Here is a 16,219-nt window from a genome sequence, read left to right on the forward strand (position 1 = left end):
AAATCAGGCGCAAATCATGTGGAAACTTGTGCCCCTATGTGTCTAACCCATGCTGTAGCTGATTGGGACGTTACTATGTGTCTAACCCATGCTGTAGCTGATCGGGGCATTACTATGTGTCTAACCCATGCTGTAGCTGATTGGGACGTTACTATGTATCTAACCCATGCTGTAGCTGATCGGGGCATTACTATGTGTCTAACCCATGCTGTAGCTGATTGGGACGTTACTATGTATCTAACCCATGCTGTAGCTGATTGGGACGTTACTATGTATCTAACCCATGCTGTAGCTGATTGGGACGATACTATGTATCTAACCCATGCTGTAGCTGATTGGGACGTTACTATGTGTCTAACCCATGCTGTAGCTGATTGGGACGTTACTATGTGTTAAGCCTATGTGGAGCATGCCTCTATTGGGGAATTTTTTAAACAATTTTTCCACAGAAAGGATATGGGTGAAGAAAATAATTACTTTTAAATTTGGGAGTTTTAAAGGCAAGTGTATTCACACAAGTTTGTTTTAATTATATAAAAGCACTGAGATGATAGGAGGTTAACATACCAGTGAGCTGGGCTTTGATATAATTATTGTATATGCTGACTATGGATGTACTCTATGTGTAGTCTCTGTGAGATTGTATAAGATGGAGACTTGTTCACCTGATGTACTATCAATAAGGTTCACAACGTGTACATACATGTTGGCACCCATAGAGGGTGCAACTGGTGGAGACCGGGAGGTTTCCTGCCCTGGTGACAGGGCCCTGTATAAAAGGCTGCACACCATGCTTGCACAGCACTCTGGAATTTGGAATAAAGGACCAAGGTCACTACAGTTTGAGTACAACACATTGCCTCATGGAATCATTCATAAGTACATTATAGACATAACAATAATGTTCACACACACTGCCAGTAATAAGCAATTCATTAGCCTGCCTCAGCAACCAGCAAAGGCCTGACACTCATTGTATTGGAAAGTCTCTGATTATTTAAGCTGGGTAATAAACAGAGACAGAGACACAGGAAGTCAGTCGCAAAGGCTACAACATCAGTGAGGTTTTTAAAACAGAGAGCTGTGAGGGCATGCTTTGGCCAGGCCCAGAAGGAGAATACAGGAATGTAGTTAAGAGATTTTGTTTAAACCACTGATGTGTGGAGAAGCATGCTTATTATTTTCTATTATATCACAAAAAGAAATTATACTGATTAAACTCTGAGTCTGATCAAAACAATGACACTGTATTTTAACTAGTGTGTAGTTCGGAGGGACAGCAAATATTGACGAGGGGAGCAGGAAGTTGCACAGGGACATGAACAGATTAAGTGAGTGGGCAAAACTTTGGCAAATGGAGTTCAATGTGGGCAAGTGTGAGGTCATCCACTTTGGACCCAAGAAAGATAAATCGAGATATTTTCCAAATGGTGAGAAAATAGGAACTGTACGGGAGCAAACAGATTTGGGAGTCCAAGCACACAAATCATTTAAAGCTAGTAAACAAGTTCAAAAAGCAATCAAAAAGGCTACTAGAATATTGACCTTTATCTCAACGAGGCTAGATTACAAAGGGGAGGACGTTATGCTACAGTTGTATAAAGCTCTGGTCAGACCCCATCTGGACACTGTGTTCAGTTCTGGGCCCCGCACCTTGGGAAGGAGATATTGGCCTCGGAGGCGGAGCAGCGCAGACTCACCAGAATGATAAATCAAGAGAATCAAGAAAAGGGGGACATCATCTTAAAATTAGAGCTCGGCCGTTCAGGAGTGAAATCAGGAAGTACTTATTCTCACAAAGGGCAGCAGAAATCTGGAACTCTATCCCCTAAAAGGCTGTGAATGCGAGGACAATTGGAGCTTTCAAGACTCTGAGATCGATTTTTGTTCGGAAATGACACTAAAGGATATGGAGCGAAGGCGGGTAATGGAGTTGGGATGCAGATCAGCCATGATCTAATTGAATGGTGGAACAGACTCGAGGGGCTGAATGGCCTACTCCTGTTCCTATCTTCCTATTTGTATCCTTTTGATTCTGAAACATATTTTCTTCACCATTCAAAGAGTGAGGTATTGTGCAGCTGGTAAATTGCCCTTAACACTTCAAGGAGTGAGCTATTGTTTCATTAGTAGCTTCTATCAGATGTGCCCTCACCTCCTTATTCAGAGTTGCCTCTAGGTGGAGTGGCTGGTCTGACATCAGGAAATGCTTGCTGATGTGAGCAGTTGGGGGTGGTCCGGCTCGATCCGGAGCATACTGTACTTTGCGGATAGCCAGACGCACAGAGCTTCTACAAAAAGAGACACAAGAGAAACAAATCAGTCAACAACAACAGCAAGTTAATACAAAACCTGTCCCATCACACTCCCAGAACAGATACAGCACGGGTTAGATACAGAGTAAAGCTCCCTCTGCACTGTCCCATCAACCATAAAAGCTGCTGGATTATCATAAAAACCTAACTGATTCACTGATGTCATTCAGGGAAGAGAACCTGCCACCCTTACCTAGTCTGCCAGTCCCATATTATGGGGTTGACTCTAAATGGCCTCAGGGCAACCAGGGATTGCCCACATTCCAATAAGAAATTAAAAACTAAATTAAACTGCACAGGTTAGATACAGAGTAAAGCTCCCTCGACACTGTCCAACCAAACAATCCCACGGCAGATACAACACAGGTTAGATACAGTGTAAAGGTCCCTCTACACTGTCCCATCAATCACTCTCAGGACAGGTACAGCACGGGTTAGATACAGAGTAAAGCTCCCTCTGCACTGTCCGATCAAACACTCCCAGGGCAGGTACAGCACGGTTTAGATACAGAGTAAAGTTCCCTCTACACTGTCCCATCAAACACTCTCAGGGCAGGTACAGCATGGGTTAGATACAGTGTAAAGCTCCCTCTACACTGTCCCATCACACACTCCCAGGGCAGGTACAGCACGGGTTAGATACAAAGTAAAGCTCCCTCTACACCATCCTAACAATGTTCCTCAGCTACCAAAGTGACAATTTTCCATTTTCCACCACCATATGTGGCTTCTTGTAATTGCAAATGTAATGCCTGTTGGTGCTGAATTAGGGGCAGTTTACTGTCGTGGGCCATTGCCTCCTCTGAACGGGACTAACTCTGTCAAAATAAAGACATTTTTGTCACGTATGTAACCTTCATAACAACACTGCACACTGTATACACCTAAGAAATGCACACCTTGACCACAGGGGGTGAACTTGTGGGAGACACTCCTCACTGGTCATCCAGGTATATAAAGGGAGGTCCTACGCAGGGTCATCACTCCTTGGTCCTGTGAATAAAGGTTCAGGTCACAGAGTGACCTTGTCTGCAGAATGTGCCTCGATAGAATTTTATAGTAGTGTGTAAGGACATTACATTTGGCGATGAGAAACGGGAATCAACGACTCACGAGAATGGCCACCGGTAGCACAGAGGAACGGTACTGTGTTGGTGAGGACTGGGACGATTTCATTGAGAGGCTCCAGCAGAGCTTTGTCACGAAGGACTGGCTGGGAGATGCAGCGGCTGACAAGCGAAGGGCGCATCTACTGACCAGCTGTGGACCTATGACGTACGCGCTGATGAAAGACCTGCTCGCACCCGTGAAGCCGGCGGACAAAACCTTTGAAGAACTCAGCAAACTGATTGGTGAGCACCTCAAACCGGTGAGCAGTATACACATGGCCCGACACTGATTCTATACACACCGACGTTGGGAAGGACAAGCATATCGGACTTCGTAGCGGACCTTCGGCGCTTGGCCAGCCTCTGTAAGTTCACAGAAGCCTGCAGGGGGGAGATGTTAAGTGATTTCTTCATTGAGGGCATTGGTCATGCCGGGATTTTCAGAAAGCTAATTGAGACCAAGGACTTGACCTTGGAAGCGGTGGCGTTGATGGCTCAGACCTTCATGGCGGGGGAGGAGGAAACTAAGATAATATATGCGCGCAACTCTGCTTCCAACGTGGTGATGGATCAGGGAGTTAACATTGTAAATGCGACTCAGAGCCCCACAGGCAGGCAAGGGCAATTCAGGCAGCAACAGACTCTAGAACGGGTCCTCAACAGAGACAATGGCAGGTTGAATGGACATTTATGCCATCACGGTGGACAAGCGTCTCGCGATGGGGCCATTGACACCCATTAACAGAGTGCTCAAGAGTAATCAAAGAGACAATCAGAGAGGAATGCCTGGTAACAGCCCTTTTGTTCACAACGATCTCAGCTCATGCTGGAGGTGCGGGGGCAGACATGCTGCAAAAACCTGTAGGTTTCAACAATTTATCTGTCGAAATTGTAACTTCAGTGGACATCTAGCCAGAATGTGCAGGAAGCCCGCAGCGAGGCTAATTTACGAGGCAGATGAACCAGAAGAGGGGTCTGCAAGGCAGGTTGATGCTTGGGACAAAGCAATGGACGCTAAAGTTCAGCGGGTTCATGTGGCAAACAGCCACAGCTCATATACCAAAACGCCACCCATGATGATGAAAGTCCTATTAAACGGCATACCGGTACGCATGGAGCTGGACACAGGGGCCAGCCAGTCACTTATGAGTGTCCAACAATTCGAGAAACTATGGCCATTCAGAGCTAGCAGACCCAAACTAGAACGCATTGACACACAATTACAGATGTACACCAAAGAGATCATCCCAGTGCTAGGCAGTGCAATGTTGGTGGTTACACATAATGGATCAGAGAACCGGCTGCCACTCTGGATTGTCCCAGGAAATGGTCCCATACTTTTGGGGAGGAGCTAGTTAGCCGAGATGAACTGGAAATGCAAGGATGTGCACGCCATTTCATCTGTGGAACGAAGTTCATGCTCACAGGTCCTACAGAAATGTGAGTCACTATTTCAACCTGGCGTCGGGACTTTCAAAGTTACCAGACCAGTGCACCACAAAGCCAGAGCTGTGCCGTATGTGATGCGAGAGAAAATTGAGAGTGAGTTGGATAGGTTGCTAAGAGAGGACATAATTTCACCCGTTGAATTCAGCGACTGGGCAAGCCCCATCGTCCCTGTTCTAAAAACGGATGGCTCGGTCAGGATCTGTGGCGACTACAAGGCCACTATTAACCGAGTGTCACTACAAGACCAATACCCGCTTACGAGAGCGGAGGATCTTTTTGCCACGGTGGCAGGCGGCAAACTGTTCACCAAGTTGGACGTCACTTCAGCCTACATGACCCAGGAACTGGCCGAAGAATCCAAGCTACTGACCACCATCACCACGCACAAAGGTCTGTTTGTCTACAACAGGTGTCCGTTTGGCATTCGATCAGCAGCCGCTATCTTTCAAAGGAACATGGAAAGCCTGCTCAAATCCATCCCTGGAACAATCGTATTTCAGGACGACATCCTTATCACGGGTCGAGACACCGAGGAACACCTCCACAACCTGGACGTGTGCACAGCTGAGCAATGCCCCCAGGGAGGCCCCACTCAGACCGTGGCCCTGGCCCACCATGCCATGGTCACGTATTCACGTAGAACGCGGGCCCGTTCATGGGAAAAATGTTCCTCATTGTTGTTGATGCGTACTCGAAATGGATCGAGTGCATCATATTGAATTTGTGCACGACATCCACCACTGTGGAGAGGCTGCGTGCGGTCTTTGCGACCCACGGCTTGCCGGACATCCTGGTTAGCGACAACGGCCCATTTTTCACTAGCTATGAATTCCGGGAGTTCATGTCGGATAATGGCATCAAACATGTCAGGACGGCACCATTCAAGCCGGCTTCCAATGGCCAGGCGGAACATGCGGTCCAAATCATAAAACAAGGCATGCTCTGGATTCAAGGACCCTCCCTTCAATGCCGCCTATCGCGCCTCCTGCTGGCCTATAGGTCCCGACCACATTCACTCACTGGAGTCCCGCCCGCGGAATTACTCATGAAATGTACACTTAAAACTCGGCTGTCCCTCATTCATCCTGTCCTGTCAGACATTGTTGAGGGTAAGCGCCAGTCCCAAAACGAGTGCCATGACCGTAACTCAAAGGGGAGATGTATCGAAATCAATGTCCCTGTATTTGTTCTTAATCACGCTTTGGAGCCCAAGTGGCTTGAGGGTACTGTAATTGGCAAAGAGGGGAATAGGGTAATAGTGGTCAGACTTAACAATGGACAGATATGCCGCAAGCATCTGGACCAAGTAAAAAAAAGGTTCAACATGGACACTGAGGAACCTGAGGAAGATCATGAGATGCTGCCCACACCAACGCCAATGAACGAGCAACAAGAACAATCAGCAGCATGCACAGTCCCTGCGGCCAGCCCGGACAAACCGAAATCACCACAGGTGACAGAGACGCATGCCAAGGCTCAACAACCAGAGCCCCAACTGCAGGGCTCCACGAGAGAGCATCGACCACCTGAAAGACTTAATCTTTGACCCCATAAGACGTTGGGGGGGGGGGGGGGGAGGTGATGTCATGTATGTAACCTTCATGTAACTGTAACTGCATACTGTATACACCCAAGAAATGCACACCTTGACCACAGGAGGTGAACTTGTGGGAGACACTCCTCACCTGGTCATCCAGGTATATAAAGGGAGGTCCCACGCAGCGTCATCACTTCTTGGTCCTGTGAATAAAGGTTCAGGTCACACAGTGACCTTGTCTGCAGAATGTGCCTCATGTGAATTCATAGTAGTGTGTAAGGACATTACAGTTTTCATCCCATCAACCTGGGCTGGATTTGATCCAAGCCTCTGTGGTGAAAGATCAGTGTCTCATCCATTGTACTACCCAGTCCCTTTTAAGTCAGTCGCTAGATGAAGCCGCAATGCTTTACACGGTACTGGTAGCAGCAGAAAGTTTGTACTGAGGATTCACTAAAGGCCCACTAACTGACAGCTCACAATTCTATGTCTTTGCCCGTCGCCGATCCTATTTCAGCTGGTAGTACTTCTGTTATGTCTTGAATAAAGCAATGTAACTGAGTACTGTAGACGTGAGTAAGTGTGACCTTAGTCTCTTTATTCTAACTCCAGAGTTTGGCACAGCATGATAGGCTTGCTTATATACAGTGCTCCCAAGGGATGCTGGGATCCCTTGAGACTCCAACAGATACGCCCTCTGGTGGCTGTAGTGTGCAGGTTACATAGGTTGCATACATAACATCTTCAACCCTCAATTGAGCAGATTGCTGTGGCCAGTTGAAACCTTGTGTGCCGCACATGACAGGAAGAGATATGATACTGTGTTTCAGTGAAGGTGTTACTAATATCGCAATGGTGTTAGAGACTTGACCATTTTCACAGAATATGAGGGATATATCAGGGCCAATTGCCTTCCAGATTGCAGCATATTCCTTTTCATTTACCTTTTATGTATCCTGTCCTCCAGATTTTCCACGCAGAAAGCTACTACCTCAAAATCTGCGGCACAGAACAGTGCTCCCAAGGGATGCTGGGATCTTTGGGACACTAATGTTTTTGCCCTCTGGTGGCGATAGTGTGCAGGTTACATAGGGTTGCATACATAACATCACTCCCTCCCAAAGTCAGTAGTATTCTTATTTACAGGGTGAGATGATCTGGGGCTTTCCACTCCCTAGTCGATCGTCTCGGTACAAATGCAGGTGCAGGTGAGTTGGTTGGCTCTTCGCTGGGCTGCTGCACAGCTGGCATTGCTGGGCTGCTGTGGGTGATGAGTTCAGCTTCGTGATGTCGGTTGCCACTTGTGTGTGTGTCAGAGGGTCGAAGTTGGTGGTGTCCTCTTCAGGTTGCTCATGGCTGCCTGTGAGTCGCAGTTTCGTTTGGTCTAAATGCTTTCTGCAAGTTAGTCCTTTGTGAGTTTGACCTGAAACACCCGACTCCCTTCTTTGGCTATGACAGTGCCAGCAAGCCATTTGGGACCATGTCCATAGTTGAGTGCAAATACAGGGTCATTGACTTCAATGTCGTGTGACAAATTTGCGCGATCATGGTACATGCTTTGTTGATGCTGCCCTCGTGATCATGGAGATCAGGGTGGACTAGAGAGAGCCTTGTTTTGAGCACCCTTTTCATGAGCAGGTAGGCTGGGGGAACCCCGGTGAGCGAGCGGGGTCTTGTGCGGTAGCTGAGCAGGACTCGGGACAGGCAGGTCTGCAGAGAGCCTTGCGACACGGGTTTCAAGCTTTGCTTGATGGTTTGGACTGCCTGTTCTGCCTGGCCGTTAAATGCGGGATTGAATGGGACAGATGTGACGTGCTTGATCCCATTGCGGGTCATGAATTCCTTGAATTCAGCACTGGTGAAACACGGCCCATTGTCGCTGACAAGGACATCAGGCAGGCCGTGCGTGGAAAACATGGCTTGTAGGCTTTCGATGGTGGCAGTGGACAGGCTTACAGATATTATTACACACTCAATCAATTTTGAATAAGCATCCACAACAACCAAAAACATTTTGCCTAGAAACGGGCCAGCGAAGTCAACATGGATCCTAGACCACAGTTTGGAGGGCCATGACCACAAACTTACCAATCCCTCCCTGGGTGCATTGCTCAGTGTTGCATTGGCGCACGCAAGACTCCAAATCTGAGTCGATGCCAGGCCACCACACATGGGATCTAGCTATAGCTTTCATCATTATTATGCCTGGGTGGGTACTGTGTAAGTCACGTATAAACATTTCCCTGCCTTTCTTGGGCAAAACCATGTGGTTACCCCACAAAAGACAGTCCGCCTGTATGGACATTTGGTCGTTGTGCCGCTGGAATGGCTTGATCTCTTCATGCATCTCCGCTGGGATGCTGGACCAGCTCCCATGGAGGACACAGTTTTTTTACAAGGGACAGTAAAGGATCCTGGCTGGTCCAGGTCCTGATCTGGCGGGCCGTAACGGGTGACTTTTCATTTTCAAATGCATCCATCACCAGGAGCAAGTCTGCAGGCTGTGCCATTTCCACCCCTGTGGTGGGCAATGGTAGCTGACTGAGAGCATCAGCACAGTTCTCTGTGCCTGGCCTGTGGCGAATTACATAGTTATATGCAGACAGCGTGAGCGCCCATCTTTGGATGCGAGCAGAGGTATTGATGCCTTTGCTCTCTGAGAATAGCGATATGAGTGGCTTATGATTAGTTTCTATCTCGAACTTAAGACCAAACAGATACTGATGCATTTTTATTTACCCTGTAAATGCATGTCAGAGCTTCTTTTTCAATCATGCTGTAGGCCCTTTCGGCCTTGGACAAGCTCTTGGCTGCATAAGCGATCAGTTGCAATGTTCCCGATTCATTTGCTTGTTGTAACACACACCCGACCCCGTACGAAGACGCATCGCAAGCTAGCACTAAACGTTTACAAGGATTATATAGGACAAGCAATTTGTTGGAACATAACAGATTTCGGGCTTTCTCAAAAGCAATCTCTTGTGATTTCCCCCTGACCTGTGATCAATATGTCGTCCTGGAAAACCACGGTGCGCGGAACCGACTTTAGCAGACTCTCCATGTTCCTTTGAAAAATCCTTGCATAGCAACATGTATAGAGGTTCTAGCAAGGCGCTTAATCCGGGTAGGAAATTACCAAAATAATTAAGGAACGTTCTGTGGTCTCGGCGAGTTCTTGATGGCCTCCGATTTGGCGTCGGTTGGTCTGATGCCATCTGCCGCGATTCTTCTCCCTAAGAACTCGACCTCTGGCACCAGGAAAACACACTTTGAGCATTTCAACCTGGGTCCCACACGATCTAGCCGACTTAGAACCTCTTCCAGGTTCTGCAAGTGTTCGATGGTGTCCTGACCTGTGATCAATATATCGTCCTGGAAAACCACGGTGCGCGGAACCGACTTTAGCAGACTCTCCATGTTCCTTTGAAAAATAGCAGCGGCCAATCGAATCCCAAATGGGCATCTATTGTAGATGAACAGATCTTTGTGCGTGTTGATGAAGGTGAGGCCTTTCGAAGATTCCGCCAGCTCCTGCATCATGTCGGCCAAGGTTAGGTCTGACTTGGTGAACATCTTCCCTCCTGTCAGCGTCGCAAATAGGTCATCTGCCTTGGGTAGGGGGTACTGGTCCTGCAGTGAAAAACGGTTGATCGTTACTTTATAGTCCCCACAAATTCGGACTAATGCCATTGCCCTTGAGGACCGGAACAATCGGACTGGCCCACTCGTTGAACTTCACCGGCGCAATGATGCCCTCTCGTTGCAGCCTGTCCAGCTCAATCTCCACTTTCTCTCGCATCATATATGGCACCGCCTGTGCCTTGTGGTGGATGGGTCGTGTGCCGGGAATCAAGTGGATCTGCACCTTCGCCCCCGAGAAACTTCTGATGCCTGGCTCAAACAGCGACGAAAACTTGCTCAGAACCTGGGCACATGAGGCATCGTCGACGGACGAAAGCGCTCGGATGTCATCCTAGTTCCAGCAGGTTTTTCCCAGCCAGCTTCTGCCAAACAGTGTGGGACCATTTCCTGGTACAATCCATAGTGGTAGTTCATGCACCGCTCCATCGTAGGAGACTCTTACTGCTGCGCTGCCAATTACAGGGATCAGCTCTTTAGTGTAAGTTCTCAGCTTGGTATGAATAGGGCTCAGCTTGGGCCTGTGTGCCTTGTTGCACCACAGCCTGTCGAAGGCCTTTTTGCTCATGATGGACTGACTCGCACCCGTGTCCAATTCCATGGATACTGGAATTACGTTCAGTTCAACTTTTAACATGATCGGTAGACATTTCGTGGTGAAAGTGTGTACCCCGTCCACTTCTGCCTCCTCGGCTTGAGTCCCTAGTTCAGTTTGATCCGCCATGGATCGGTCTTCCTCTGCAACGTGGTGGTTTGCAAGATTTGCAGCTCATCTGCAGATTCACTGGAGATGTCCCATTGTTCCACAGCCTTTGCACGCCTAGTGTTTGAAGCAGCATTGATGGGCTCGATGATCATCTCCACAGTGCCAACAAGGTGTCAATTGCCTCGCATTAATGCTTGATGATGGACTCTGATTCACCTGAGGTCGTGCAGCTGCAGGTATGTACGCTCTGCCATATGAATTCCTGCCTGAAAACGACGTTACTTTGTGTACAGTACTTGTTGAAACATCTTTATGCTGCGAAATTTGTTTGATGTTATCGCTGGTGGACATAACTGCCTGGGCTATCATTATGACTTTACTCAGGTTCAGTGTTTCAACAGTCAATAGTTTGCGAAGGATAATCTCATGGCCAAGTCTCTAAGCATTTGCTCCAGGAATCCATCGAATTTGCAATGATGTGCAAGGTGCCTTAGTTCGGTGATGTAGCTTGCCACTTCCTGGCCTTCAGACCGCTGACATGTGTAAAATTGATAACTTGCCATCAGAACGCTCTCCTTCAGATTTAGGTGCTCCCAGACCAGCGTATCCACAGTTCTTCATACAACTTTGTTGTTGGTTTCACCGGAGCAAGAAGATTCTTCATGAGGCCATAGGTTGTTGCCCCGCAGACGGTGAGGAGGATCGCCCTTCGTTTGGCAGCGTTCACACTCCCTTCCAGCTCATTGGCCACAAAGTATTAGTCGAGTCGCTCCATGAAAGCCTCCCAATCGTCCCCTTCTGAGAATTTCTCCAGGATGCCAACAGTTCTCTGCATTTTCGCGTGATGGTTCGTTATCTCGTCGCCAGTTGTTATGTCTTGAATAAAGTAATGTAACTGAGTACTGTAGATGTGAATAAGTGTGACCTAAGTCTCTTTATTCTAACTCCAGAATCTGCTACAGCATGGTAGGCTTGCTTATATACAGTGCTCCCAAGGGATGCTGGGATCCCTTGAGACTCCAACAGATACGCCCTCTGGTGGCGGTAGTGTGCAGGTTACATAGGTTGCATACATAACAACTTCAACCCTCAATTGAGCAGATTGCTGCGGCCAATTGAAACCTTGTGTGCCGCACATGACAGGAAGAGATATGATACTGTGTTTCAGTGAAGGTGTTACTAATATCGCAATGGTGTTAGAGACTTGACCATTTTCACAGAATATGAGGGATATATCAGGGCCAATTGCCTTCCAGATTGCAGCATATTCCTTTTCATTTACCTTTTATGTATCCTTTCCTCCAGATTTTCCACGCAGAAAGCTACTACCTCAAAATCTACGGCACAGAACTGAAGAGAAAGCAGAAAGAGTTATTTGATGAGGTAATGGAGAGGGATGATGAGGGCAACACGGTTGATGTGGTGTACATGGATTTGATAAAGTGCCACATAATAGGCTTGCCAGAAAAGTTGAAGCCCATGGAATAAAAGGGATATGACATTGTCTAAGTGACAGGAAACAGAGAGTAATGGTGAAGGGTTGTTTTTTGGACTGGTGGAAGGTATAAAGTGGGGTTCCCCAGGGGTCGGTACCTGTACTCAGACCACTGCTTTTTTTGACATATATTAATGACTTGGACTTGGGTGTACAGGGCACAATTTCAAAATTTGCAGATGACACAAAATTTGGAAGTTTAGTGATCAGTGAGGAGGATAGTGATAGACTTCAAGATGCTGGTGGAATGTGTGGACACGTGGCAGATCAAATTTAATGCAGAAAAGTGTGAAGTGATACATTTGGGTACGTAGAGTGAGGAGACGCAATATAAACGAAAGGGTACAATTCTAGAGGGGGTGCAGGAACAGAGAGACCTGGGGGTTTATGTGCACAAATCATTGAAGATGGCAGGGCAGGTTGAAAAAGTGGTTTAAAAAGCATATGGGATCTTGGGCTTCATAAACAGAGGTATAGAGTACAAAAGCAAGGAAGTTATGATGAACCTTTATAAAACACTGGTTTGACTCATTTGGAGTACTGAAGGATGTGAAAGCCTTAGAGAGGGTGCAGAAAAGATTTACGAGAATAATTCCAGGGATGAGAGACTTCAGTTACGTGGATAGACTGGAGAAGCTGGGGTTGTTCTCCATAGAGCAGAGAAGCTTGAGAGGAGATTTGATAGAGGTGTTCAAAATCATGAGGGGTCTAGATAGAGTATATAGAGAGAAACTGTTCCCATTGGCAGAAGGGTCAAGAACCAGAGGACACAGATTTAAGGTGATTGGCAGAAGAACCAAAGGCGACATGAGGAAAAACTGTTTTACATGGTGAGTGGTTAGGCTGGGATTCACAACCTAAAGGGTGGTGGAGGCAGATTCAATTGTAGCTTTCAAAAGGGAATTGGATAAGTTCCTGAAGGAAAAAAAAATCCAGGGCTACGGGAAAAGGGCAGGTAGTGGGACTAGCTGAAGTGCTCTTGCAGAGAGCTGGCTTCCTTCTTTGCTGTAACCTTTCTATGATTCTATGATCACAAATTACAGTTATTCAGTGGGGAGGGTAGGGTAGGTTGCAGGTATATGGGCACTGACACATTCTAGGTTACAGGTATACGGGCACTGACACATTGTAGGTTACAGGTATACGGGCACTGACACATTCTAGGTTACAGGTATGCGGGCACTGACATTCTAGGTTACAGGTATACGGGCACTGACACATTCTAGGTTACAGGTAGACGGGCACTGACACATTCTAGGTTACAGATATACGGGCACTGACTCACTCTAGGTTACAGGTATATGGGCACTGACGCATTCTAGGTTACAGGTATATGGGCACTGACGCATTCTAGGTTACAGGTCATTATCATTGTAGTATATGCAAGCACTCTAATAATGACTCCACGAGGTAAGGGTATAGTACTTGAACTGTAGTGACCTTAGTCCTTTATTGCAGCTCCTAGAATGAGGACACCAAGAGGTGAGCTCGCTTTTATACTTGGTTACCTGCAGTGTACAGGTGGCCCTTAGGTCTCCAGCAGCAGCACCCTCTGGTGGTACAGGTATAGCGTAATCAGGGTGAAGGTACATTCAGTGGTCTAGTGTTACGGTGCATACATAATAACACTCCCCCCTAAGCCTTTCCCAAGTCCTTATTGCCATGACATGAGGAGGTGATCAGTAGTGGATGGTGGGAGGTTGTGGTGAGGGTTGTGTGGGGGCCGGGTGTGATCCATGTGTTCCTGGCTGCCCACATCCATTCCCCCCCCCCCCCCCCCCCCCCCCAATATATAGACCATGTGGGTCACTGTTGGAGGATTCCGCAGTGGTGGAGAAAGTACATGTTGTTATGGGTAAGGTACCTACATTGTTGAATGGGTAGGTGGTGGTATTTAGTGGTGGGCAGGGCCACAGGCTGGTGTGGCCTTCTTGTCCTCCATTGGTGGTGGAAGTCTGGTCATCCCAGGTTCTGCCGGGAAAGCTGGAGGTACTGGCCTCTTGCTCCCGGTGCTAGCCCTGGTGGCCGGGGGAGGGGGGAGGGGGGTAAGGGCCTATCTGAGGCAGGTTGCCAGTGGTGGTAGCTGAGCTGCCCATTGACCGTTGTCCCTGCAGTGGGTATGCTCCCACTGGGTGTGTGTGAACCCTTCCTGGGGCATCACATTGGTCCCGGAAGCGCAGACTACATGATCAGATAGCCCGCTGGACCTGGGTGTTTCCCACAGGGGGTTACCTTTGGCATTGTCAGATTACATGTAGAACCCGGTATAATTTCTCATTCTATCATTAGTATACATGATACATTGGCTCTGATCATAACTAGCTGACTCGACTTTGTCATATCTCTTTACCTTTCACATTTATCACTTGCAATGCTTTCTTGTGTGCTATCAGTATCTCTGTACAAGGTTACATTTGGGTTCCTGCTTTTGTTGGTTACATTTATCATGTTAGCATTACTGGCATCACTGTTCAACAGTACAAACTTGTCACTTACATCACTTTTTGAAGCATTCGTTACATTTCTCCCATTAGCATTGCCGGCATCACCATTCAACAATACATTTATAGACCTGCATTCATTAATTACACTTGTATCTTTAATATCACTGGCACGCTGTGCCTAGAGTGGAACTGTCCCTTTAATTGTTTTGGGTTGCTGGCCTCCTTTAAGAGGGCCTTGCAATCTTTACCCCAATCCGGTTCGCCACGTGGTCTGGTCGCGGCCAACTTGATTCCAGGTGCTTCGCCTCATGGTGTGAGCGCCATCTTCTTTCTCTCCACGAGATCGGCTGTGGTGATCCTTCTCTCCCCAGGTTCTGCCACGGACGCCAGGAATCTACCTTCTGCGCCGATCTTCTTCCTTCGGAGCCCTGCCACTGGAGCCCGGAAGGTGAGGTCTGGTCGTTCAGGTAGGATCATCTCGCCGTTGAGTTGTGCAGTCTGTGTCATTGCCACACAGTCGAGCTGGATGGTAGGATTTTCAGGCCTTCGTCGCTCCGACAGATTTGGACTTGCTTCATCCATCTTCTTCCCAGCAGCGTTGGGCATCACCAGCAATGATTCACAAGGGAAGCTTGTGCATTGTGCCGCCATGTGATACCTGGACCTCCACACTGCCAATGACTGGGATGGTGCCTTTTGTGTAGGTGAGCAGCTTTGCCTGGATTGGGGACATTTTGGGTCATTTGGCGGGGCTATCCCAAAGTTTCTCAACGACTGGCTCGCCCCTATGTCGATCTCCATCGAGACTGGAACCCCATTGATTTCCACTTCCATTTTCCTCGGGGAACTCTCGGTGGAGCAGGTATACACTCCATACTCCTCTTCCAGGGGCTGAGCAGCTTCGTCTTCATCAGCGCTGGAGCCCGGGTGATCGGCCAACTCTTCAGCGACTCAGTGAGTAAAACTTCTACACATTCGCTGAAGGTGACCTTTATTGTTGCAGCCTTTGCAGGTATAGTCTTTGTATCGGCACTGGTGGGCCCTGTGGTTTCCTCCACAGCGCCAGCTGGCTAGCCGGTTGGTCCATGTGGCGGACTCAGGGTTGCGGGACTCGGGGCAGCAGTCTTGCCTCTGAAAGTCACCATTCTGTTCACAGTGCTCGTCGGGTTAGAGTCCTGGATGTGAGTCCTCATCCGTTTGGAGTCGCAGACCGAAATCATGAATGTCTGGCTCACTTTGATTGCCTTCTGCAGGGTGACCATAGTGTCCGCAGAGAGCAGCTTGTGGAGGAGGCCCTCGTGGCCGATTCCAATAACAAAGATGTCCCTTAGTGCTTCGGTGAGGTGGTTGCCAAAATCACACGGTGCAGCCAATCTTCTCAGTTCTGCAGCATATTTCGTAATTTCTTGGCCTTCGGGCCGTCGGTGAGTGTAGAACCGGTGTCTGGCTGTGAGGATACTCTCTTTAGGTTTGAGTTGTTCTTGTATTAAAGTTACGAGCTCTGCATAGGTCTTGGTTGTCGTCT

General features: G+C 48.0%; 1 protein-coding gene across 1 annotated transcript in view; it reads right to left on the reverse strand.

The window, feature by feature from the left end:
* The window catches only part of LOC139266211 (beta-arrestin-1-like), a 97,272-nt gene that overhangs the window by 55,650 nt on the left and 25,403 nt on the right, over positions 1-16,219 (reverse strand). The window contains exons 5-6 of the mRNA XM_070884041.1: positions 12,038-12,105; positions 2,156-2,291 (exon numbers count right to left, since the gene is read on the reverse strand). Of these exons, the coding sequence (XP_070740142.1) occupies positions 2,156-2,291; positions 12,038-12,105 (204 nt within the window). The remainder of the gene's footprint in view (positions 1-2,155; positions 2,292-12,037; positions 12,106-16,219) is intronic.

This window comes from Pristiophorus japonicus, chromosome 6 (genome assembly GCF_044704955.1).
Source record: "Pristiophorus japonicus isolate sPriJap1 chromosome 6, sPriJap1.hap1, whole genome shotgun sequence".
Classification (NCBI taxonomy): domain Eukaryota; kingdom Metazoa; phylum Chordata; class Chondrichthyes; family Pristiophoridae; genus Pristiophorus; species Pristiophorus japonicus.